This window comes from Drosophila sulfurigaster, chromosome 2R (genome assembly GCF_023558435.1).
Source record: "Drosophila sulfurigaster albostrigata strain 15112-1811.04 chromosome 2R, ASM2355843v2, whole genome shotgun sequence".
Classification (NCBI taxonomy): domain Eukaryota; kingdom Metazoa; phylum Arthropoda; class Insecta; order Diptera; family Drosophilidae; genus Drosophila; species Drosophila sulfurigaster.
In genome coordinates this window covers 18,201,199-18,219,593 of record NC_084882.1, presented here as the reverse complement: position 1 = coordinate 18,219,593, position 18,395 = coordinate 18,201,199, and the positions used below count along the sequence as shown (strand labels likewise).

The window sequence follows — 18,395 nt, the reverse complement described above, 5'->3', positions numbered from 1 at the left end:
CCGTTTCATTTGTCTTTCTACTTGACAAAGTTTTTAAACAATTATGCCCCGAAAAACAAAGATGGCCACTAGCCACTGGCCAATTTGGCTTTATTGTGCCAGTCTACACAACAAACAGTCAGCGTCAGCATCAGCTTTAGTCTTAGTTTCAGTCACAGTCTCAGTCTCAGCCCTTGCCTTGACTCATTGCTTGATGGCTGATGGCCATCGTCAACATCGTTAAAGTCGCATTTTTAAGCCAAATGTGGCAGTTAGCTGCCTTGTTGTGTCATTTGCGGACATTGAACCACAACTTGGCAGAATACCAACAAACACACTTATACAGTACACTCGAGTGACCAACACAAAGGAAAACAGACAAGGGAAAAGGAAAAAGGGACAGCGGCGAGGACCAAAAACATAACCAATATGGTGTGCACATAATGAATTTATCAAATTAATCAAAATGGCGCTGCTGAGAGAGCGAGCATCCAAACACACCGGAAGTCCTTGCTCCTGCCACTCTTTTAATACCCGCTACCAATTGGGTCGAAGGGTATAGTAAGTGACAATTTAAAGCTAGACTCGATTTTTGCTACATAACTGCAGTGTTTATGAATACTGAAAATTTGTCTACGATCAGATAACAATCTAGTAACATATATTTTGTACACAAACATATATTTTGATTATAATAGTTTATAAATATATTAAAAATAACATTTGGTATGTAATATTTTTTGGTATATTGATTTGGTATATGTTCTGAATAATACAGCAACACTTATCTTTTCTTTGAATATGTGTAGCGGGTATCCCAAAGTCGAGCACACTCGGCTGTAGCTTTTTTTCTTGTTATATGTGCGCCTTATTGTGTCATGTCTGCTCTGTCGAGTTGAGTTGTGTTGCGTTGTGTGCATAATACAATTAAGCGTCTGTGGCGTCATTTGTGCAAAAAATGGAGATTTAATAAAGCCATTTGCCTGACGGCCCTTGAACTGTAGCAGCTTCTGTGATAATCGCCAGTTAGGCAACATCACAGATAACGTCTAGGGTTGCCAAGCATATACTCTCTGTATTCTTAATAACTTATGTGATTATTATTCAACAGACCAAATATAATTATCATACATATTGGAGTCATGGGATCAGCTTCAACCAGCTTCTCTTGAGTTGTTGTTCATTTTGTGGTAGCTCGCTTCATTGTTCAAAACTTATGATATTACCATCTGGTATTAACTGAAATTGTATGCACGTTTTCATACTCATAAAATGTTATTGCATATTAGTCTCGCATTGGCAGCACTTTGATAGCTCTGAATGCCTTAGAACAAGGCCGGAAAGTAGTGTTGAAATCAGGACTCGATGAGTCGCTAAGCGTATAGAAATTGTGGCAATAAAACGGGCTTCAAATTAATTTAAAAGTTATGGTAAATTATGCGCTTTTATGAGAAACCAACTTTTTAAGTAAATAACTACGAAGATGCTTTCAAGTTTTTAATTTATTCGCTGACAGTTTTCTGAAATAGTTTTGTGGACTGTAATTAAATAGTTATGAGATTCTTAATAAATCTTTTAACAGATTGAATATAAGCAAATATGATTTGAAATGTATATCAATTATATCTCAATTTTCCAGCAAAGTACTCAAAAGTAAATCATATAAATCAGGCAGAAAGGAAAACACTCATAAATCAGAGGAGTAAAGTTTTCAAATTTTGCAGATATTATTAAGATATTATCGATTAATTAGAAGCAGAGACAAAAATATTTATGCCAAATAAAATGCTTTAACAAATAATAATTAAATAACAATAATCCGAGTTCTCATATATTTTTTATAGCAAACAGATTAGAGTCACTGCTAAATTTGTGTGCACTTTAAAAACTTTAATGATTGGAAAAGTATATAATATAAAATATTGCCAAATTTTTAGGCAAAGCACTTATAAAGAAGAAAGTACTCAAAAAGTAAGAAAATATCGTTTTCAAAATTAAAATATAAATTGACTAAATAGAAAGTCATACAAACCTAACCATACCATAGAATTTTTAGTTCACTTAAAGTTTTCAATCGCAAGTTCTTACAAATTTGTTTAATAAGGAAACAGCTTAAAGCACTTCAATTATCATCGACTTTTACAAGTGACTTGACAACTCTGGCACAGTAGTTATTGCTTGGGTGGTGGAAGTATGTTTACCACTTACCAAGGGGAAAGAGAGTTGAAGAAGAGTGTTAATCGCATTGGTCGGATGTTTTAATGTTATGTAAATGACAGCGCCTAATGAACTTTCCATTCATTATCGTTAGTTAGCCAGTTGGCTGCCCTGGTCAATGGCCAGTTAGTTCCTGTCGCAAGCGACATCCCCGCACATCCCCTCACAACCCTCACATCACATCACAGCACTTCATACACCACACCACAAAGCACTGTCAAGGGCTATTGCTACTTAAATGCTAATCCCAGACACTTTTGCTACTTCAGACACAACGTAATCCAATTGGACGGCAGCCACCCGAACCCGAAAGCAGGACCACCGCAAAGCTCTACTGATTGATTTGTTTAATGTCGCTGCGGGCAACAGGATTTGGAGCGGAAACTGGGAGTTGTTAGCTGTTAGCTGTTAGCGACACCGTAAATTTGAGAAGCCGTTGGGCAACTTAATTTCATTAGCGCATATTTAAGAACCGGGCAATTACGACGTGACTGCCTCGCTGACGCTGACGCTGAGGCTGACTGAAGGCCTCAAGGCTTGGCACGAGTTTGGCCAATTAAACAGCAGGCGACGATTGCCCCGAAAATCGGAAAATCGGAAAATCGTTTTGCGCTCGCACTTAGCGAGTTAGTTTTTCCGTTGCGTTGATGCGATAATGTGCCAAATGTTGCGTATTTGATTCCCTCCTTGGCGCCCTTGACACAGGACGACGACATTGTTGAGCGGCAGCCTCGGCGTCGCTGGTCCGTCACAAGCTGTGGCCAGACGCAGGACCAGGATTGGCTCAGGCAAACTGCTGCCGCCGTTGCTGCTGCTATTGATCTCTGCTGCTGCCACAACAACAACAACAACTACAGAACCGACAACTACTACAATAACTACTCAGCCTACAAGCCAGGATGCAACAGCAACAGGGGCGACGACGCAGCACGCTGAGCTATCCCGTGGCGCTGCTCGTGGCGGCCATGGCGCGTACAACCCAACTAATAGTATTCCAGCCGACATCGACAACATCGAGCAGTCGAACGGTAATGATAGCTCCAGCTCCGATCCAGCCAGTAACAACAACAACGACAACAATAACAACACCATCATCCAGTCGAATGCAACTTACAGCGACGAGGACGCTGAGCAGATGCTGCCACAGATTCCGTCGTATATACGCACAACCGCCATGTTCTTCTGCATAATCATCATGCTGCTGGGCGTCATCGGCAACGTGATGGTAAGTCCTAATTATAAATAGCATAGAAAGCCATTACAAATTAGTGTCAATTTGTCGAGATAAACAGATTAGAAAGCCACGGTAATTTTTCTTTAAACTGCTCAGCAAAAATTTGCGAAAATTTATAAAGAAACCTGATCCGTGAATTTATAAGAGTATATTCTTAATCTGCATTAGCTACCCTAATCTATCTGTTCTTCTATGTGAACTAGACTTTAAAGTACCTAAAACTGTCTCTTGTTTTCTTAAAGTAAATTAGAATTTTGAAATACGATTCTGTATTGACAAATTTATTAAAAATGTTTAATTCAATAATAGCTTCTCTAAATAACATATGTGGTGTATTTATCTCAAAGTCGGAAACATTGCATTAAAGATTTCTAATTTATCTAAATACCTACTCATAAAACAATAAGCGTTATTTTAAGTTAGGATCATAATTCACATAATTCCAATTTAGATTTTAGACCACCTCAAAATGATTAAAGAATTCTGAAATCTTTATTAAAATTGCAATTATGTACAACTGATAATTTCTTAAAAGAAATTACAAATATCATTTCGAAGTTAGGATCTATAAAAATAGGCAACAATAATAATAAAAAATGTTCCAAAATTTGTTGGTTAACATTTGCAAAATTTTAAGTTTTTTCACAAATAAAATATAATAAGGAGAACAAAAAGTGCAACTTTTTTGCTTCATATTTCCTGAAAAAATTGTTTAAGAGTACCTCAGAGTAGAGTACTCAACTGTAGTTGAAACATTTTGTAACGGTAATTTCATAATTGCAATTATGTTAATTTCGACAGGTGCCCATCGTCATAGTGAAGACAAAGGATATGCGCAACTCGACCAACATCTTTCTTACCAATCTCAGTATTGCCGATCTGCTGGTTCTGCTCGTCTGCACACCAACCGTGCTTGTCGAGGTCAACACACGTCCCGAGACCTGGGTGCTTGGCCACGAGATGTGTAAGTGGCTGCCGAGTGAAGTTAATTAACATTTTGTGTGCCTACAATTACAATTATATTTATGTATACTCCTGCTTCACCTTCCTCCTCTCTGTCCCACAGGCAAAGCTGTGCCATTTGTGGAGCTGACGGTGGCTCACGCCAGCGTCTTAACCATATTGGCCATCTCATTCGAGCGCTACTATGCCATCTGTGAGCCACTGAAGGCCGGCTATGTCTGCACCAAGGCGCGTGCGATTCTCATCTGTGTGCTGGCCTGGGGCATCGCTGCGCTCTTTACGAGGTAAGCTCCAACACATTTGTCTGGACAGTGCAATGAACTTGTCTTCTCTGTCTGCACTCTCTCTCTCTCTCTCTATCTGTGCTTAAAGTAGACTTGAATTAAATTATAATATTCGTATTACACGTAGTCGATATCCTTTGCATGCTCTTGGTTGTGGTTCACACACACACACACTATCTCTATCTCTTATACACATATTTCTACTGTCTCTCTCTCTCTGTCTTTTAATTAGTTAGTTATGTATTCTATTAGAACATTGATTTAATGGTTGATTCCATTTGCCCATTCTCACTTTCATTCTCGTTTTTAGCCTGTATTTATGCAGCAAAGCATTAAGTTGCCTGCTCATTAATTATAAATGTCAATCGTCGTCGTTTTTAATGATTTGTATTTTGTTTTCCATTTCTTCCACCAAATATCTTTGTAGCTGCCTATTTTTGTCATTGTTTTTGTTTTGTTTTTGGCCTTTGTTTGGCATCGACTTCTCCATTTACATGCTAAACATTGGCAGTTAGTGTTACAAGCAAACACACCCACACATTCAAACAGACATCGAACACACTCTCTGTCTATCCTGCACTCTACATCTCTCTCTTCCACGCTCTGTTTCTACTGTTTACTGTTTACTGGTTTTGGTTTCTTCACGTTGTCTTTCGGCTCAGCCTCGCTGCCTCAACTTCCGGCTCAACGACCCACTGTCCATTGTCCATTTCCATGTTCATGTCCATGTCCTAGCTGTCGTTATCAGCGCCCTGTCATCTTTAATAAGCAGCAATGTCCGCTATCATGGAATTTCATTTCATTGACACTTTCTTATTGTATATATATGTATATGTATATATCGTATATATATATGTATGTCTAAGGACGGTCAGCGACCCTTTTTTAATTTTGCAAATCTTGCTGCGCTCATAACAATGAAATAAACACAACATTTCTCTCTCCAAAAAAGTGCGCACAGTGGGAGAGTGGCACATTTTGCCATTTGGTTTTTTGGGGCAGGGCAGAACGCTCTCCTGGCTGCGGCTGTTGCCTATTAATTATGCTACCAAAGAAGCTGCCACAAGGCCGCACAAGTTGCGCGTAAGCATTTAAAAGCACGCCTACGGCTAACATAGAGCAGCTAAGCGCACCGCCCACTTTATCTTTGCTGCTCTCTCAAGGCACATACATAATTCAGAGTCATCCAAGTGGCAGCCACATACACACACACACACACACACACACACACACACACACACAGGCACACGGCTAGCGACAGCCTGTTGCCCAGCAGCTTCCAAGTTTGATCTGCGAGCTCATCTGCTATTCCTACTTCTACGCATCTCGTATCTCTCTCAGTGTTCTGGCTATCGCACCATCTACTCTTTCTCGCTTCATCCATAGTGTATAAATTCCCGACTCGCCATCAACGTTACAATGCTTCTCGCTTCTCTCTCTCTCTCCCTCTTTCTCCCCATCTTTAGCCCCATACTGTGGGTGGCTGAGTACAAACTGGTCGAGTATATCGATGGATCATCGGTGCCAGTTTGCCTCACCCAGGCAATTGGTGTATCCACCGTTGGTTTCTTTCTGATGACCATATCCGTGTTCTTCGTGCTGCCATTTCTAATACTGGTTGTCCTCTATGGCATCATTGCGCGCAACCTCATCTCCAATCAGGGTCCCATGCTGCGCGCCCGTCCCACCAAGCCGGAGCTCAGTCTGAAGGCCCGCAAGCAGGTGGTCCTCATGCTGGGCGCCGTTGTGCTCTCATTTTTCGTCTGCCTGCTGCCATTTCGTGTGCTCACACTCTGGATCATATTGAGCACGGATCAGACGCTGCACGACATTGGCCTCGCCCGCTATTACAGTCTGCTCTACTTTTGCCGCATCATGCTGTACCTCAACTCGGCCATGAATCCCATACTCTACAACCTGATGTCGACCAAGTTTCGCAAGGGTTTTGCTCGCCTCTGTCACGATGCTGGTCGCTTACTGCTCAAGCTGTTGACGCTGGGTCGGAGTGCCCGCAGTCCGCATGAGCTGCACGGACGCAGTGGCACCATGTCGACGGGCACGGGAACGAATACGAACTCATCGAATACTACGGCTGCAACCAACTCGAGCATTTTGTCCCGCAGCTCGAATCGAAGGACCAGCGAAGATATCAGTCGCACACGCCTGAAGATTGAGCTGCATATTCCATGTGGCAGTGATCAGGAGGCCATGGCCATGCTGCAGAACTCGACGATGCGTAGCAAGCGGCGGGAGAGCGACAGCAGATTGCTGACCAACAAGAATCCGCATCCGCGGCGCCACAAGCAACAAATCAGCTTCGACGACGCCGCTGTGGGCGGAACTGCCAAGGAAGCTGTAAATCTGGCCTAAGAAAAGAGGTGGCGAAGGCGCAACCAAATGAAGCATCGGCGCAAAAGAAAAATGGACCATAACCCGTTTACACTTACGCTTCAATTCGCAAGGAATTTGACGCAAGCAGCAGCAGCAGAAGCAGCAAGAGTAGGAGTTGACAGTCGTCTGATCCTGGCAACGCCTATACAAATTGCGTTTTGAGCGAGTTTTTGGCAAGCATAATCGATTCCCTTACGGCCGTTGACAGCTCGAGCTTTGCCGTTTTCATGATCCTGGTCCATCGGTTGCTGCTGCTGCTGTTGCTTGCGTCTTGGACATTTCCGCACAAAAAACAATCAATTTTTCGGGCTATTAAACTCGAATGAAAGTGCCAAAGATAAATAACAGCAACGACAGCCAAAGCACTACAACAACTACAACTGGAAACAGCCGTACAGAACTATTGGAAACGTGTTCGGGGGCGGGGAGACGGGACGATGGGCCACGAACGCCATTAAGCGGCGGGCGCATGTAAAGCATGGCAAATGGAAATGGCTTAATATGCGTTTAGGCAACGACTTGGGAGCCCATCAAGACGGCGGATAAACATGATTTAGGTGTATTGAAATACATAGTTTCAGTTCATTTGGGGCCGCTGCCCACCCATGCTTTTACTTTTACTCTTTTCGAGTCGAGTTTGTCGGCCATTTCAGCTCCATTCCAAGATGCCAGCTATTAGATGAGGCGCTATAACAAAACTGTTGCCTACTTTGCGGCGGCGCCAATAAAACGAACAATGCACAAGCCGCATGTACATACATTCACACACATACATTCACATGCATTAGTTGAGATGCCATATAAAAAGTGTTGCCTACTTTGCGGCGGCACAAACAAAGTAAACAATGCACAATTATACGCACTTACACACACATGCCAATGCAAAAATATGTATTATACCGCCACACACACACACATACACAACAAATAAATATGTACTTACGCCCATAAGGGCGCCATAATCTTTATAAGTTAATAAAGTTTTGTATTGCAACTCGTGTCGAAGCCTAAGCAAACGAGATGTGCTTGGTGATTTGGTATTTATCATTCGAATATATAGCTGGTAAGCAATTGTAAATATGTATTGATAGCTTTATCGTTTAATTCAATTGTTTTCCCATCAGCATTTCTTTTTTTTAGCTACTTTGTGTACAAAGTTTAGTGACGTAGCTTAATCATCAAATCGTGTACATACTTAAGTTTCGTCTACAATAGTTGGCCATTTTGTGTATGAAAAGTAGAACAGACATTTCCGTTTCCGTTCCAGCTCTTTGATTAAGTTGAGTGGTATTCAATCGGAATTTGCTGTAGATCCATTTTTTTGCTTTTTATTACGGTTTGTTGTTCCCAACGAGTTTTAAAGTTTGCAGACAATTGAAAACAATAGCAAACTATGTTAACGTTATTATTATTATGATTATTGTGTACTTACTCATCCAACTCTATGCATAACTTTTGCAGTCCCATCATTGCCATATCCAGCTACAGCGTGGAGCCCTATGGCGACGGCACCGATGCCCCGGTCTGCGCCACAGCTGCCGATGGCTTCTGGCCCATCTGCTACTTTGTGGGCAGCATCACACTCTTCTTTATTGTGCCCTTTGGCATCTTGGTGCTGCTGTATGCGGCCATTGCCTACAAACTCTTGCGTCCCAACAGTGCATTCCACAGGCCAACATCGCCGCAGCCACAGCAATCCGCCATCACAGCAGCAACGGCCACAGCAGCCGCGGTGGCAGCATCAACGGTCAGCACCAAGGGCAACAGCCATCAGCAGAGCAATGGCATGCGAAAGCATCGCAAGCAGGTCATCTTCATGCTCGTCGCTGTCGTCTCCAGTTTCTTTGTCTGCCTGCTACCCTTTCGAGCCTTCACACTCTGGGTGATCACGGCCAGCGCCGAGGATGTGGAACGGCTGGGCATTGCCGGCTACTATAATCTGCTCTACTTCTCCCGCTTCATGTTGTACCTCAACTCTGCGATGAATCCCATTCTGTACAATTTGATGTCGTCGAAGTTTCGCAGTGGTTTCTGGCGTTTGCTATTGAGTTGCCTGGGCCAGCATACGCATCATCATCATCGTCATCATCACCATCATGCCCAGGCTATTGGACGCAGTCTGCGGCAGACGACACGCCGCCAGGACTTTGAAGGCGAGACAGGAGCAGCGGTGGCAGGCTCGAACAATACCCAGCGAGCTCGTCGCACGCTGCGTCGCGAAGCAACGTTTCTAATCAACTCCATCTCAACGTCATCGGGCACCGAGCGCAACACTTCCTCCACGTGGCGCAGCAACAGTCTCTCTACCTCGGTGGGATTATCGGATAGAGAGCGGGAACGTGAACGGGAGCGTGATCGTGGCGGACTTGGTGCAGCTATAATTGGCACAACAGCGGCCACAGTTACCACTGCCTGTTTGCAGGAGCGTCGAGCCAGCAAGATCTAAGCATTTAGTTGAATTCAAGCATATTAGTCCATAGTCATAGTTTATAGTGGAACATTTTGTTGTCAAGACTGAAGTACCTCAGAAGAAGTCAATAAACGCTAGTAAAATCCGTTTTTGAAACCAAACCGTCGTTGATGTCTTCGTTTTTGAAGAATGTGATTTAGATATCTTGCTTTATGTTCATGAAATTTTTATTAAACGTCTCTCATCATTACCATCAAAATTACACTAATTATGTGCCTAATCGAATTCTACGCTTCTCTCTCTCCAATCACTCTGAATGCAAAAACACACAAACTTGTTGTTGTTGCCGTTAGTCGTTACTTCTAAAAAAATGTTCATGCTTTTGTTTTGTTTTGTTGTTTGTTTGATTTACATAATAATTACAATATGTCAGACAAGTGGCGAGCATTTTTTCTTTCTTGGGGAGATAATAATATGATTTTGGTGAATGAATTGATTGATAATAGAAATTAATATATGTTATGCTTGTACTTATATAGTAGTACAGTTAGTTAGTAGTATGTATGTAGTATGTTGTATCGTGTATAAATAGCAGCAAGTTATACAATTCGGTTGTTCTTCACTTTTGTGTGCGCGCATTCGCCCAGGAGCAAGATGTCTCTATATTATAAACGCAGTTTTATTTTATTTTTCTTTTATGCATATTGTATGTAAGTTTAATAGTAAACGGTATTATCGGTATCGTTTTCGCGCTGCTTGTGGTAAGTAACTCTTATGTTAGGTTAGATTTAGATTAAGTTAATTACTACACCATTGTTTTTTGCTTTTGCTTTGCTTTGCACTACTTAAGTATGAACAGAACTATTTTGAAAAACATAAAGACAGAAGGATAGATAGTTACATATCAGTTTCCTGTGTGTTTTTTGCTGGTTGCCTATTACATGTTAATGTTATGTATGCTTAAATTGTATACGTGTTGTTCATCATCCAACTTGAACTGTGGACTGCGATCTCGCGCATCTCATACAAAGGTCATCTTTATCATCATTGACATCGTCTCATCATACTCTTCGATATTATATCATCATTATTGTTATTACATAATTCAAATTTGTTTGTTTAATTATGGTTTTGCTTGTTTTATTGTTGTTGTGTGTGTTTCTTTCCTTTTTTTATCGTTTTAATTTATTATATTTAAATTTTGTTTAATTGTATAATAAAATAATGATTCACAATCAGAGTTATTCAGCAGCAACCAGATCTGTTGTTTTCCACTGGACGTCCCTGATCGATCTTTACTTTGCTAGCATTATCAGTAGCGCTAGACGGCGGCCCAACGCGATTCTTGATCTCTGCCGCCATCGTCATGAATGCCTGCTCCACGTTGGTGGCACTCTTAGCCGAAGTTTCAAGGAATGGAATGCCTAATTGATTTGCGTACTCCTGCAATAAAAAGAATACGGAAGTTTAAAATAAACCTATGACAAACTATCTTGTTATTATCTTTCTACGCACAGCAGCTGTGGTATGATCGACAACTTTCTTGGTGGTCAAATCGCTCTTGTTGCCGACTAACAATTTATTGACATTTTCGCATGCATATCGCTCAATTTCCTCAAGCCACTGCTTCACATTGTTGAAGGACTCCTGGTCCGTGCAATCGTAAACGACAATAATGCCATGCGCGCCACGATAGTATGATGAGGTGATGGTACGGAAGCGCTCCTGTCCAGCAGTATCCCACTACAACAACAAAATATAGTAAGCGAATTTCAACAGAAAGATAAAACAATCGCATTCTTACAATCTGCAATTTAATCGTTTTGCCATCCAGTTCTATGGTTCTAATTTTCTGCAAGATAAAAAACCGTTATTATGTTGAACTGTAAGTTTAATGGCGAGTTAAAAGACTTACAAAGTCAACGCCAATTGTGCTGATATAGCTCTCTGTATATGTGTCATCGGCAAATCGGAGCAGCAGACAGGACTTTCCAACGCCAGAGTCGCCGATCAACAGCAGTTTGAAAAGATAATCGCTGTAAAAAAGCAAAAGCAAATGCAAAATGAGTTTATCATAGACATACAATAAAATGAAAACATGAAGATATCAAAAGAGCTGTCCAAATACTCGTCATGAATGTGTTGTGTTTATCTTATCACAAAGAACAGTTGGCCCAACTCCAGTCATCGTCTATCCACCCGCTTTTTGAAATGTGATATACAAAAAGGCAGCTTGAGTTTCACGATGATTGAAAGGATCACGCAAGCACACACACACACACGCATATTTCGGAATATTAATTAGGTTAAAAGGGAGACGTCACTCTTCAAGTTCAATTGCAGCCCTTCTCCACGACCAAAATGAAATGAAAAACACAATATTGAGCATAGATGGGATTTTGATTACGTAGCAGCAGAGAGAGAGAAAAAGAGCAGAGAACAACACAACAACAGTAACGCATACATTGACGGAGACGTCAGCTGCGACTGCGGCAGCGTAAAGTAGTCAAACAACAACAAAGTCTACGCATTAGAGGGGTAGGAGACGCAGTGGGCAGGTGACTCATCCGCCCCACGAAACAGCAGCAAGCTATGTACATATGCAAGGGCTGTCAGCAACAGCAACACTCACATACACTCGCACACACACAGCCACTCAAACCCGAGAAGCAACTAAACAATCAAGACGGATTTCTCCAGTTCTCATCATGTTCCAAAGTCTCTCTCTTCGTCTCTCGCTCTCAAATTCTCTATTAAAACCAGGCAATTATCAAAATGTCTAATACAAGTGCATACATATTATACGTGTGTGCATATATATTTTTTCTATTTCAATTTCGATTTCCCACTTGGAAATCGTATGTTTTTTTTTTTTTTTTTTTTTTGTCAATGCCACATTTTAGTCACTGTGTAAAATACTCGTTTCAAGGGAATGAAGGGAAGGGGAGGTGACTGCGACTTTAGTCGTCGTGGACGTCGCAAAAATGACGTCGCAGAAAAGAAAAAAAAAACCAGTGATGATTGGTTATGGAACGCGAGAGTGCAAAGTATTTCTATTCATTTTTTGCATAAATCAATTACGCGCAATTAATGTGGATATGACGACTTACTATTCTGGATTCATAGATGACATTTTTCTTTTGGCTTTTGTTCAAGTTTTTTTGTGTTGTATTTTTTTTGCCACGAACAAATATTCGATATCGCTTGGCTGCTCGCTCGTCAAACTCTGACGGAGTCTCTTTCAATTTCGTTAGCTGGCTTCTTATTACTTCACTTTAATCGCACAAATAACGCGCACTGTGCACTGTGTAATCCAAAATTGTTTGTTTTTATAACTTCTATTGTGTTTATTGCGACGAATTTCAGGGAAATTCGATAATTTCCACAAATTCGACAGCCGAGAACGAGAACAATGGCGACTGAAAAAATGACGAAGTGGCAATAGTGTGGGAGAATGCCGTCAGTTGTTTTTCGAGCAGTGTTGGAAAGCGCAATAAAAGGCAGGGCTGCATAAACGACTGATATCTGCATCCGCTGTTTCGTGGGCGGTAACCACCTACATACATACGTATACTATACATACATATACGTATGTTTGTGCGATAGTGCTGGAGTTGGGGGAGCTTACAGGAAACAGCTTTTGGATTATTTTCCTTTTTGTTTAATACTTGCGTATCTGCATATAATCTCTTATTATTATAAATTATTTGATTCTAAACACGTTATTTAACATTTGAGGGTTTTGCTTGCATATAGAACACATATGTAGATAAATAGTACATAATAATTATATGAAAGATTCGATAAGCGGGCAATGGGAATGCATCGTTTTTTTTTAGTGGGAGTATTCATCATTAGATTCGCTCTCCAATCTATTCCAACGAGTTCAATGTTAGCAATTGTTTGAGCACTTTCGTCTGTGAGGTTTCCCTGATCTCGCCAGCCAAAAACATCTCATCCACAACACTGTACACTTTGTAGAAGTTGAAGACGAGATCCAGCTCACACACGTTATGGAAATATTCATTGAGCACCTCGACAAAGTTATGAATGGCCTCCAGGTAGCACAAATTATTGTCATTCACGTCCACACAGATGCAGAAGTAGAGACCCGCATATCGTCGATATACAATTTTAAAGTTACGAAACTAAAATAGATGGAGAGGGAGTTAATAATAGTACTTTTACAATAAAGACACGCATCATTATTACCTCTACAAAGTTAGTGTGCTTCGCATCTCGCACAGTGACCACTGCGTGCACTTCCTCAATCAATTTTTGTTTCTCGTCGTCATCAAAGTTCATATACCACTTGGCTAGGCGAGTTTTGCCTGCACGATTTTGTATGAGTATGAATCGAATCTATGAATAAACTGCGTTAGCAACGGAATACCAGTCCTGTTCCCGTTTTAATGCATATTTACCATTTTACAATATATATGTAATTACTAGACTATTTACAAATTTTCAGATAGTTGCTTGCAGCGAAAAACTGATTATGGACAAATTGTGTATCACTTTTGCCAGGGCTGCAGCATCACATTGCGAACAGCTGTTTCTGTTGTTTGCAGTGTTAAACAACGCGTTGTGCAATGCCCACGTCAGTTGGCAACTCCGCCATCAACACTATTGCATTGCACATTACGAAGTTTTCACTTTTCATATTTGTTTAGACATTACCTGAAGCTAGTCATTAACACCTCACTCACAATTACCAAAATAAAAAATGCTGACAACGCGTTTCAATATCGCTGCTCGCCTTCAGTTACTGCGCAGCTACTCCACGACAATACTGGGCAAACAAAAAGAAACAGCAGCTGCTGCTGCTGCCCTAAAAAGCCATGATCCGTTGCAGGCGCATGCAATGAAAGAGCAATGCATTTTGGTAGATGAGCACGACAAGGCCATTGGAGCCGCATCGAAGGCTGACTGTCATCGCGTGGATCCCGAGACAAATAGCTTAAAGCTGCATCGTGCCTTTAGTGTCTTCCTATTTAACACAAAGGGGGAAATGCTGATACAACGTCGCTCGCTACAAAAGGTGGCAGTTGAATAATGCATTTTGTTTAGCATTTTTAATTAGAAATTTCACTTCATCTCTTTCAGATCACGTTCCCAGATACATACACGAATGCCTGTTGCAGTCATCCGTTGCATGACATCGAGCAGGAACGTCTCGAATCAAATGCCCAGGGAGTTCGTTTAGCGGCTCAGCGTCGCTTAAATTACGAATTAGGGATACCCACTGAGGAAATTCAACCAGAGGACTTTCACTATCTGACACGCATTCATTATGCTCACCCTGGCGATGGCATCTGGGGCGAGCATGAAATCGACTATATTCTGTTTCTCAAGAAAGATGTCACCTTAAAGCCAAATGATAATGAGGTCAGCGAGGTGCGTTACTTAAAACGTGAGGAAATTGACGATGTGGTATCCAAATTTAATGCACCAATGACCCCATGGTTTGAATTAATCTTGCGTCATCGTCTCAAACAATGGTGGGACAATTTGCATAAGCTGCATAAGTTTGAAGATTTGCAAAAGATTGAACGGTTTTAAGGCAATTATTTGTATTACATGGGAATATGGGCGTAACGACAAACCAAAAATATTTATGCAACCTCATATTGTTTTTTAAATTCGTTTTTATCTTTATTCAAATGGAAAATAGGGTGTGAGTGTGTGCGAACAAAGAGCACAAAGCTGTTTTTCATGCACCTCCGTTAGTTGATCAGTTCAGTACAACATCATTGTATAATGTAAATATAACAAAATATAATATAATATGTATGTGTAGCATGTAGTGTAAGGTATGCGGTGTGTGTAGTTTCATAGCACTAACTCAAATGTGGTTTTGTTGAATATTATATAAATATATATATAGTATATAGCTCATAAAATGATCACATCACGTTTACCAAAATCATCTTCATCTCACAATCAGAAATCTCTTCGAATCGCAGTCATTTGCAACGAATAACAAAAATAAATATTTACAAAAAATTATCCTATGTGTAGATGCTATTTAACTTAACAAAAAGACTTAATAGGCAGGTCTGTAAATACAGACAAAAAACTGAAGCTAAAATAAACCTTAAGCACTACTAAATTAAAAAGAATATACGACCACAAAGAAAAAAACAAATACATACATGTAAACTGCAGCATTTAACATTTAGAGACGCCTAATGAAGACGCGTCACGATGTGTGAAAATAGTGAACGAGTGCAAATTGTTCAGATCACTTTACATCACCTCGGCACCTATTTCATTTCCTTCTTGGGGAGTATTCAAATAAACAACACTTTTGTTTATGGTATACCAACAACTTAAAAGCTACTTCTCTGCGATCTCTCATCCAAAATTCGAACTACTAATGATAGGGGAAGGGATTAGGAGTATGTGATAGTTTGTATACATGTATACGTATCATGCATGCGAATGCGTCGTAGTTGTGTATGTGTGTGTTTATAGTTCGCTGTGTGTGTTTATGTGTTAAGGTGTCAGGACAAGCACATCCTGAATTCGATTAGTAGTTAAGGCACATGGTGTGAGTCTCAGGCTCAATTCATTTCTAATACGGCACCATCATTTTTAGGACAAACCAAAAAGCTTAAGGGCATTGAAGGCCGTAGCCAAGGCGACTTCATCCGGCGTTTTCTTCATGAAAGCCGCGATCATTTCCACAATTGCAGGCAGGCTGCAAGGCTCATTACGTTGAAAGGTGCAATATCTGCAAAATATTAATCATTATAATGATATCAAAATAGATATATTGGTTTTTACTTACCTGTGCAAGTAAAGTAAGGAACGTTCCGTAATGCCACTCTTGACATGCTGCGGTAACTTGGAAGCTCTCGTATTAGGATACATAAATGGTGCATCTGTCTCAACCAGCAGTCTGTCCAGTGGAAGCGTGCCATTGTCGAGCAGCCTGCGAACGCCGGTGTCTGATTTGTCCTTGCACAAGTAGCCAGTTAAACTGATGTAGAATCGTCGATCCAAATACTTAAGTGCCTCCTCGGCTGTGCCCATAAAACCTCTAATAATCACAGGCGGTAGATTCTCGAATCTGCAAGTGCAATAACATATGTTATTAGAGAGAAATAAATAAAGAAGTTGTTTTCACAATACTTGTCGAGTATTTCGAGTACATCATGTTGAGCCGCTCGCTCGTGGATTAACAGAGGTTTATTCAGACGAATTGCCAGCTGCAATTGCTTGGCAAATATCTGTTTTTGCACATCAGGTTCGGAGAAATCGCGCTGATAGTCCAGGCCGCATGGACCAACGGCTACGCACTCCGGCGCCTGTGCAATATGCTCAAAGTCGAACCATGTGGACGGCTCCTCCACAATGGACTTTGAGTCGTGCGGATGAATGCCAGCAGTCGAGTAGATTATGTCGGGATAAATGCGCGAGAGGCGCAGCGCTTCCTTGCTCGATTTGACCGAAGTGCCGTGCACCATTAATTTCTGAACACCTGAAATAAGAGAAGATTCCAAAATTAACAAAAGGTTTGTGGTTTTAGAAATTGTAAAAATTACAATAAATATTAACAATGTCGACCAAACAGAATCAAATTATTAACTAATTAAAAATATTAAGCAATTTTATTACATGGAGAAAATCGAAAATGAAGTAGAAGCAATTTATTTTTAAAGATGAATTTAAAATTATATGAATATGATAATTTTCATATTATTCAAAACTTTTAGAAATATTTAAATTATTTCTTAGATATAGCAAAAGATTCGTTACGAAGTTTTATAATATATACCAATTTCGGTTAAAGATAATTAGGTTGCTAATTAATTATTATCTGACATTTCTTAGTGCATAAGAATATATTAGCAATTTTATAAAGATTAACATGCTTGCTGTGTCAATACTGAGGTTCGTCTTGATAGTTGCTACGATTTTAAATAATATTATAATAGGTAAAAATGAGGAGCAACAAGAATTAAGTTGTTAATTAATCACACTATCTGACAGCATTGTTTTTAAAAACTTTATTATTAAAATCGCTAATGAATTGAACATGTTGAGCATGTTAACATGCTAACTGTGCCGATAATTAAGTACGTCACTGTCTGTGTATTTATACAGATGCCTATTTTACATATACATACATATATTCTCATGTATGTATGTGAATGCATCTTGCACTGCGATTCTATGCGATGCGTCAATAACAAAATACCAACACACGACACAGACAGAGGCGCACACATGTTGCTCGCTTATCGCCCGTGTCGCTTGACCTTCTTAGTGCGTGTCTCTCTTTGCTTGACCATTTGTCGCCGCACCGCGCCCAAGAAGATTGTCATGTCTTATTATTAGTCTTATCGTGCTTGTTCTTACTCAATTAGTGTGTGTATGCTAGACAGAATGACAGACACACAGATAAATATTCGAACGAACCTGCGTCTCTTGCTCTTTGAACAACGGAATCCAGATCACGGCTATACTTTTTGTTGGTCAAATTTGCGCCTACGTCAATAACAATGAGGTTCTCAAAACAGTGCTTCATGCTATCATCGATGTCCAGTTGTTCCTCTCCGAGAGCTCCCAGTGCTGTGGTGGGAGTTGCGGCCACTACCACCTCATTTTGTTTTTGTTGTTCCATAATAGAGGAGAATAATTTGTTGTTGAGTGGTACGAAAATAGCAAATGACGTAGACAAGAGAAGATGCTTTGTCTGTTTGTGTAATTTAATTAGCTTTTGTTACGCGCAAGGAGTCGCTTCGGTTGTGAGAACCGCGGAGAAGTTTTCGCTCTTTATATTGGAATTTTGAAAATAATGACCAATTAAACAATTAACAATTGAAAAAACGTTGAAAATTAACAAAAATAAAAACAATCCCGACAAAACTACGACTGCTGGCCAGTGTGACTGCAAGTGCCCGTTTCA

General features: G+C 40.5%; 5 protein-coding genes across 6 annotated transcripts; 2 read left to right on the top strand and 3 right to left on the bottom strand.

Annotated features, from left to right (window-relative positions):
• The first annotated feature begins 2,904 nt into the window (after positions 1-2,904).
• LOC133839037 (growth hormone secretagogue receptor type 1) lies at positions 2,905-9,788 on the top strand. Of its 2 annotated transcripts, none has more exons than XM_062270346.1 (4): positions 2,905-3,421; positions 4,232-4,394; positions 4,497-4,677; positions 8,530-9,788. In XM_062270346.1, exons 1-4 carry the CDS (start codon positions 3,332-3,334, stop codon positions 9,512-9,514), a joined length of 1,419 nt encoding a protein of 472 aa, XP_062126330.1. In that variant the 5' UTR covers positions 2,905-3,331; the 3' UTR covers positions 9,515-9,788. The 2 variants fall into 2 exon arrangements, with proteins under 2 accessions (XP_062126330.1, XP_062126331.1); XM_062270347.1 differs by lacking the exon at positions 8,530-9,788 and adding an exon at positions 6,144-8,062.
• Positions 9,789-10,588: 800 nt separating this feature from the next.
• Positions 10,589-12,731, bottom strand: LOC133839042 (ras-related protein Rab-1A). The gene is made up of 5 exons (XM_062270351.1): positions 12,589-12,731; positions 11,394-11,514; positions 11,283-11,330; positions 10,994-11,221; positions 10,589-10,921 (listed from the first exon to the last, which is right to left on the bottom strand). Exons 1-5 carry the CDS (start codon positions 12,609-12,611, stop codon positions 10,724-10,726), a joined length of 618 nt encoding a protein of 205 aa, XP_062126335.1. The 5' UTR covers positions 12,612-12,731; the 3' UTR covers positions 10,589-10,723.
• LOC133839043 (AP-2 complex subunit sigma) lies at positions 12,589-14,051 on the bottom strand. Its single transcript, XM_062270353.1, has 3 exons — positions 13,903-14,051; positions 13,691-13,840; positions 12,589-13,626 (listed from the first exon to the last, which is right to left on the bottom strand). Exons 1-3 carry the CDS (start codon positions 13,903-13,905, stop codon positions 13,351-13,353), a joined length of 429 nt encoding a protein of 142 aa, XP_062126337.1. The 5' UTR covers positions 13,906-14,051; the 3' UTR covers positions 12,589-13,350.
• A 30-nt stretch (positions 14,052-14,081) lies between these two features.
• On the top strand, positions 14,082-15,630 carry LOC133839040 (isopentenyl-diphosphate Delta-isomerase 1). Its single transcript, XM_062270349.1, has 2 exons — positions 14,082-14,519; positions 14,585-15,630. The coding sequence occupies exons 1-2, from the start codon at positions 14,205-14,207 to the stop codon at positions 15,038-15,040; spliced, it is 771 nt and encodes a 256-aa protein (XP_062126333.1). The 5' UTR covers positions 14,082-14,204; the 3' UTR covers positions 15,041-15,630.
• Positions 15,109-18,384, bottom strand: LOC133839038 (3'-5' ssDNA/RNA exonuclease TatD). Its single transcript, XM_062270348.1, has 4 exons — positions 17,906-18,384; positions 16,616-16,964; positions 16,272-16,553; positions 15,109-16,214 (listed from the first exon to the last, which is right to left on the bottom strand). The coding sequence occupies exons 1-4, from the start codon at positions 18,108-18,110 to the stop codon at positions 16,076-16,078; spliced, it is 975 nt and encodes a 324-aa protein (XP_062126332.1). The 5' UTR covers positions 18,111-18,384; the 3' UTR covers positions 15,109-16,075.
• Positions 18,385-18,395: the final 11 nt, after the last annotated feature.

What these genes read in the sequence shown, in the direction of transcription:
- LOC133839037 (XM_062270346.1), top strand. Translation starts at nt 3,332, where the DNA reads ATGCTGCCACAGATTCCGTCGTATATACGCACAACCGCCATGTTCTTC. An exon ending in GCGTCATCGGCAACGTGATG is followed by an intron (nt 3,422 to 4,231) that starts GTAAGTCCTAAT and finishes TAATTTCGACAG; the next exon opens with GTGCCCATCGTCATAGTGAA. An exon ending in GGTGCTTGGCCACGAGATGT is followed by an intron (nt 4,395 to 4,496) that starts GTAAGTGGCTGC and finishes TCTGTCCCACAG; the next exon opens with GCAAAGCTGTGCCATTTGTG.
- LOC133839042 (XM_062270351.1), bottom strand. Translation starts at nt 12,611, where the DNA reads ATGTCATCTATGAATCCAGAATA. An exon ending in TCATCTATGAATCCAGAATA is followed by an intron (nt 11,515 to 12,588) that starts GTAAGTCGTCAT and finishes GCTTTTTTACAG; the next exon opens with CGATTATCTTTTCAAACTGC. An exon ending in TCGATCATACCACAGCTGCT is followed by an intron (nt 10,922 to 10,993) that starts GTGCGTAGAAAG and finishes TTTTTATTGCAG; the next exon opens with GAGTACGCAAATCAATTAGG.
- LOC133839040 (XM_062270349.1), top strand. Translation starts at nt 14,205, where the DNA reads ATGCTGACAACGCGTTTCAATATCGCTGCTCGCCTTCAGTTACTGCGC. An exon ending in AACGTCGCTCGCTACAAAAG is followed by an intron (nt 14,520 to 14,584) that starts GTGGCAGTTGAA and finishes CATCTCTTTCAG; the next exon opens with ATCACGTTCCCAGATACATA.
- LOC133839043 (XM_062270353.1), bottom strand. An exon ending in AGCACACTAACTTTGTAGAG is followed by an intron (nt 13,627 to 13,690) that starts GTAATAATGATG and finishes CATCTATTTTAG; the next exon opens with TTTCGTAACTTTAAAATTGT.
- LOC133839038 (XM_062270348.1), bottom strand. Translation starts at nt 18,110, where the DNA reads ATGGAACAACAAAAACAAAATGAGGTGGTAGTGGCCGCAACTCCCACC. An exon ending in TCAAAGAGCAAGAGACGCAG is followed by an intron (nt 16,965 to 17,905) that starts GTTCGTTCGAAT and finishes CTCTTATTTCAG; the next exon opens with GTGTTCAGAAATTAATGGTG. An exon ending in TCCTTACTTTACTTGCACAG is followed by an intron (nt 16,215 to 16,271) that starts GTAAGTAAAAAC and finishes AATATTTTGCAG; the next exon opens with ATATTGCACCTTTCAACGTA.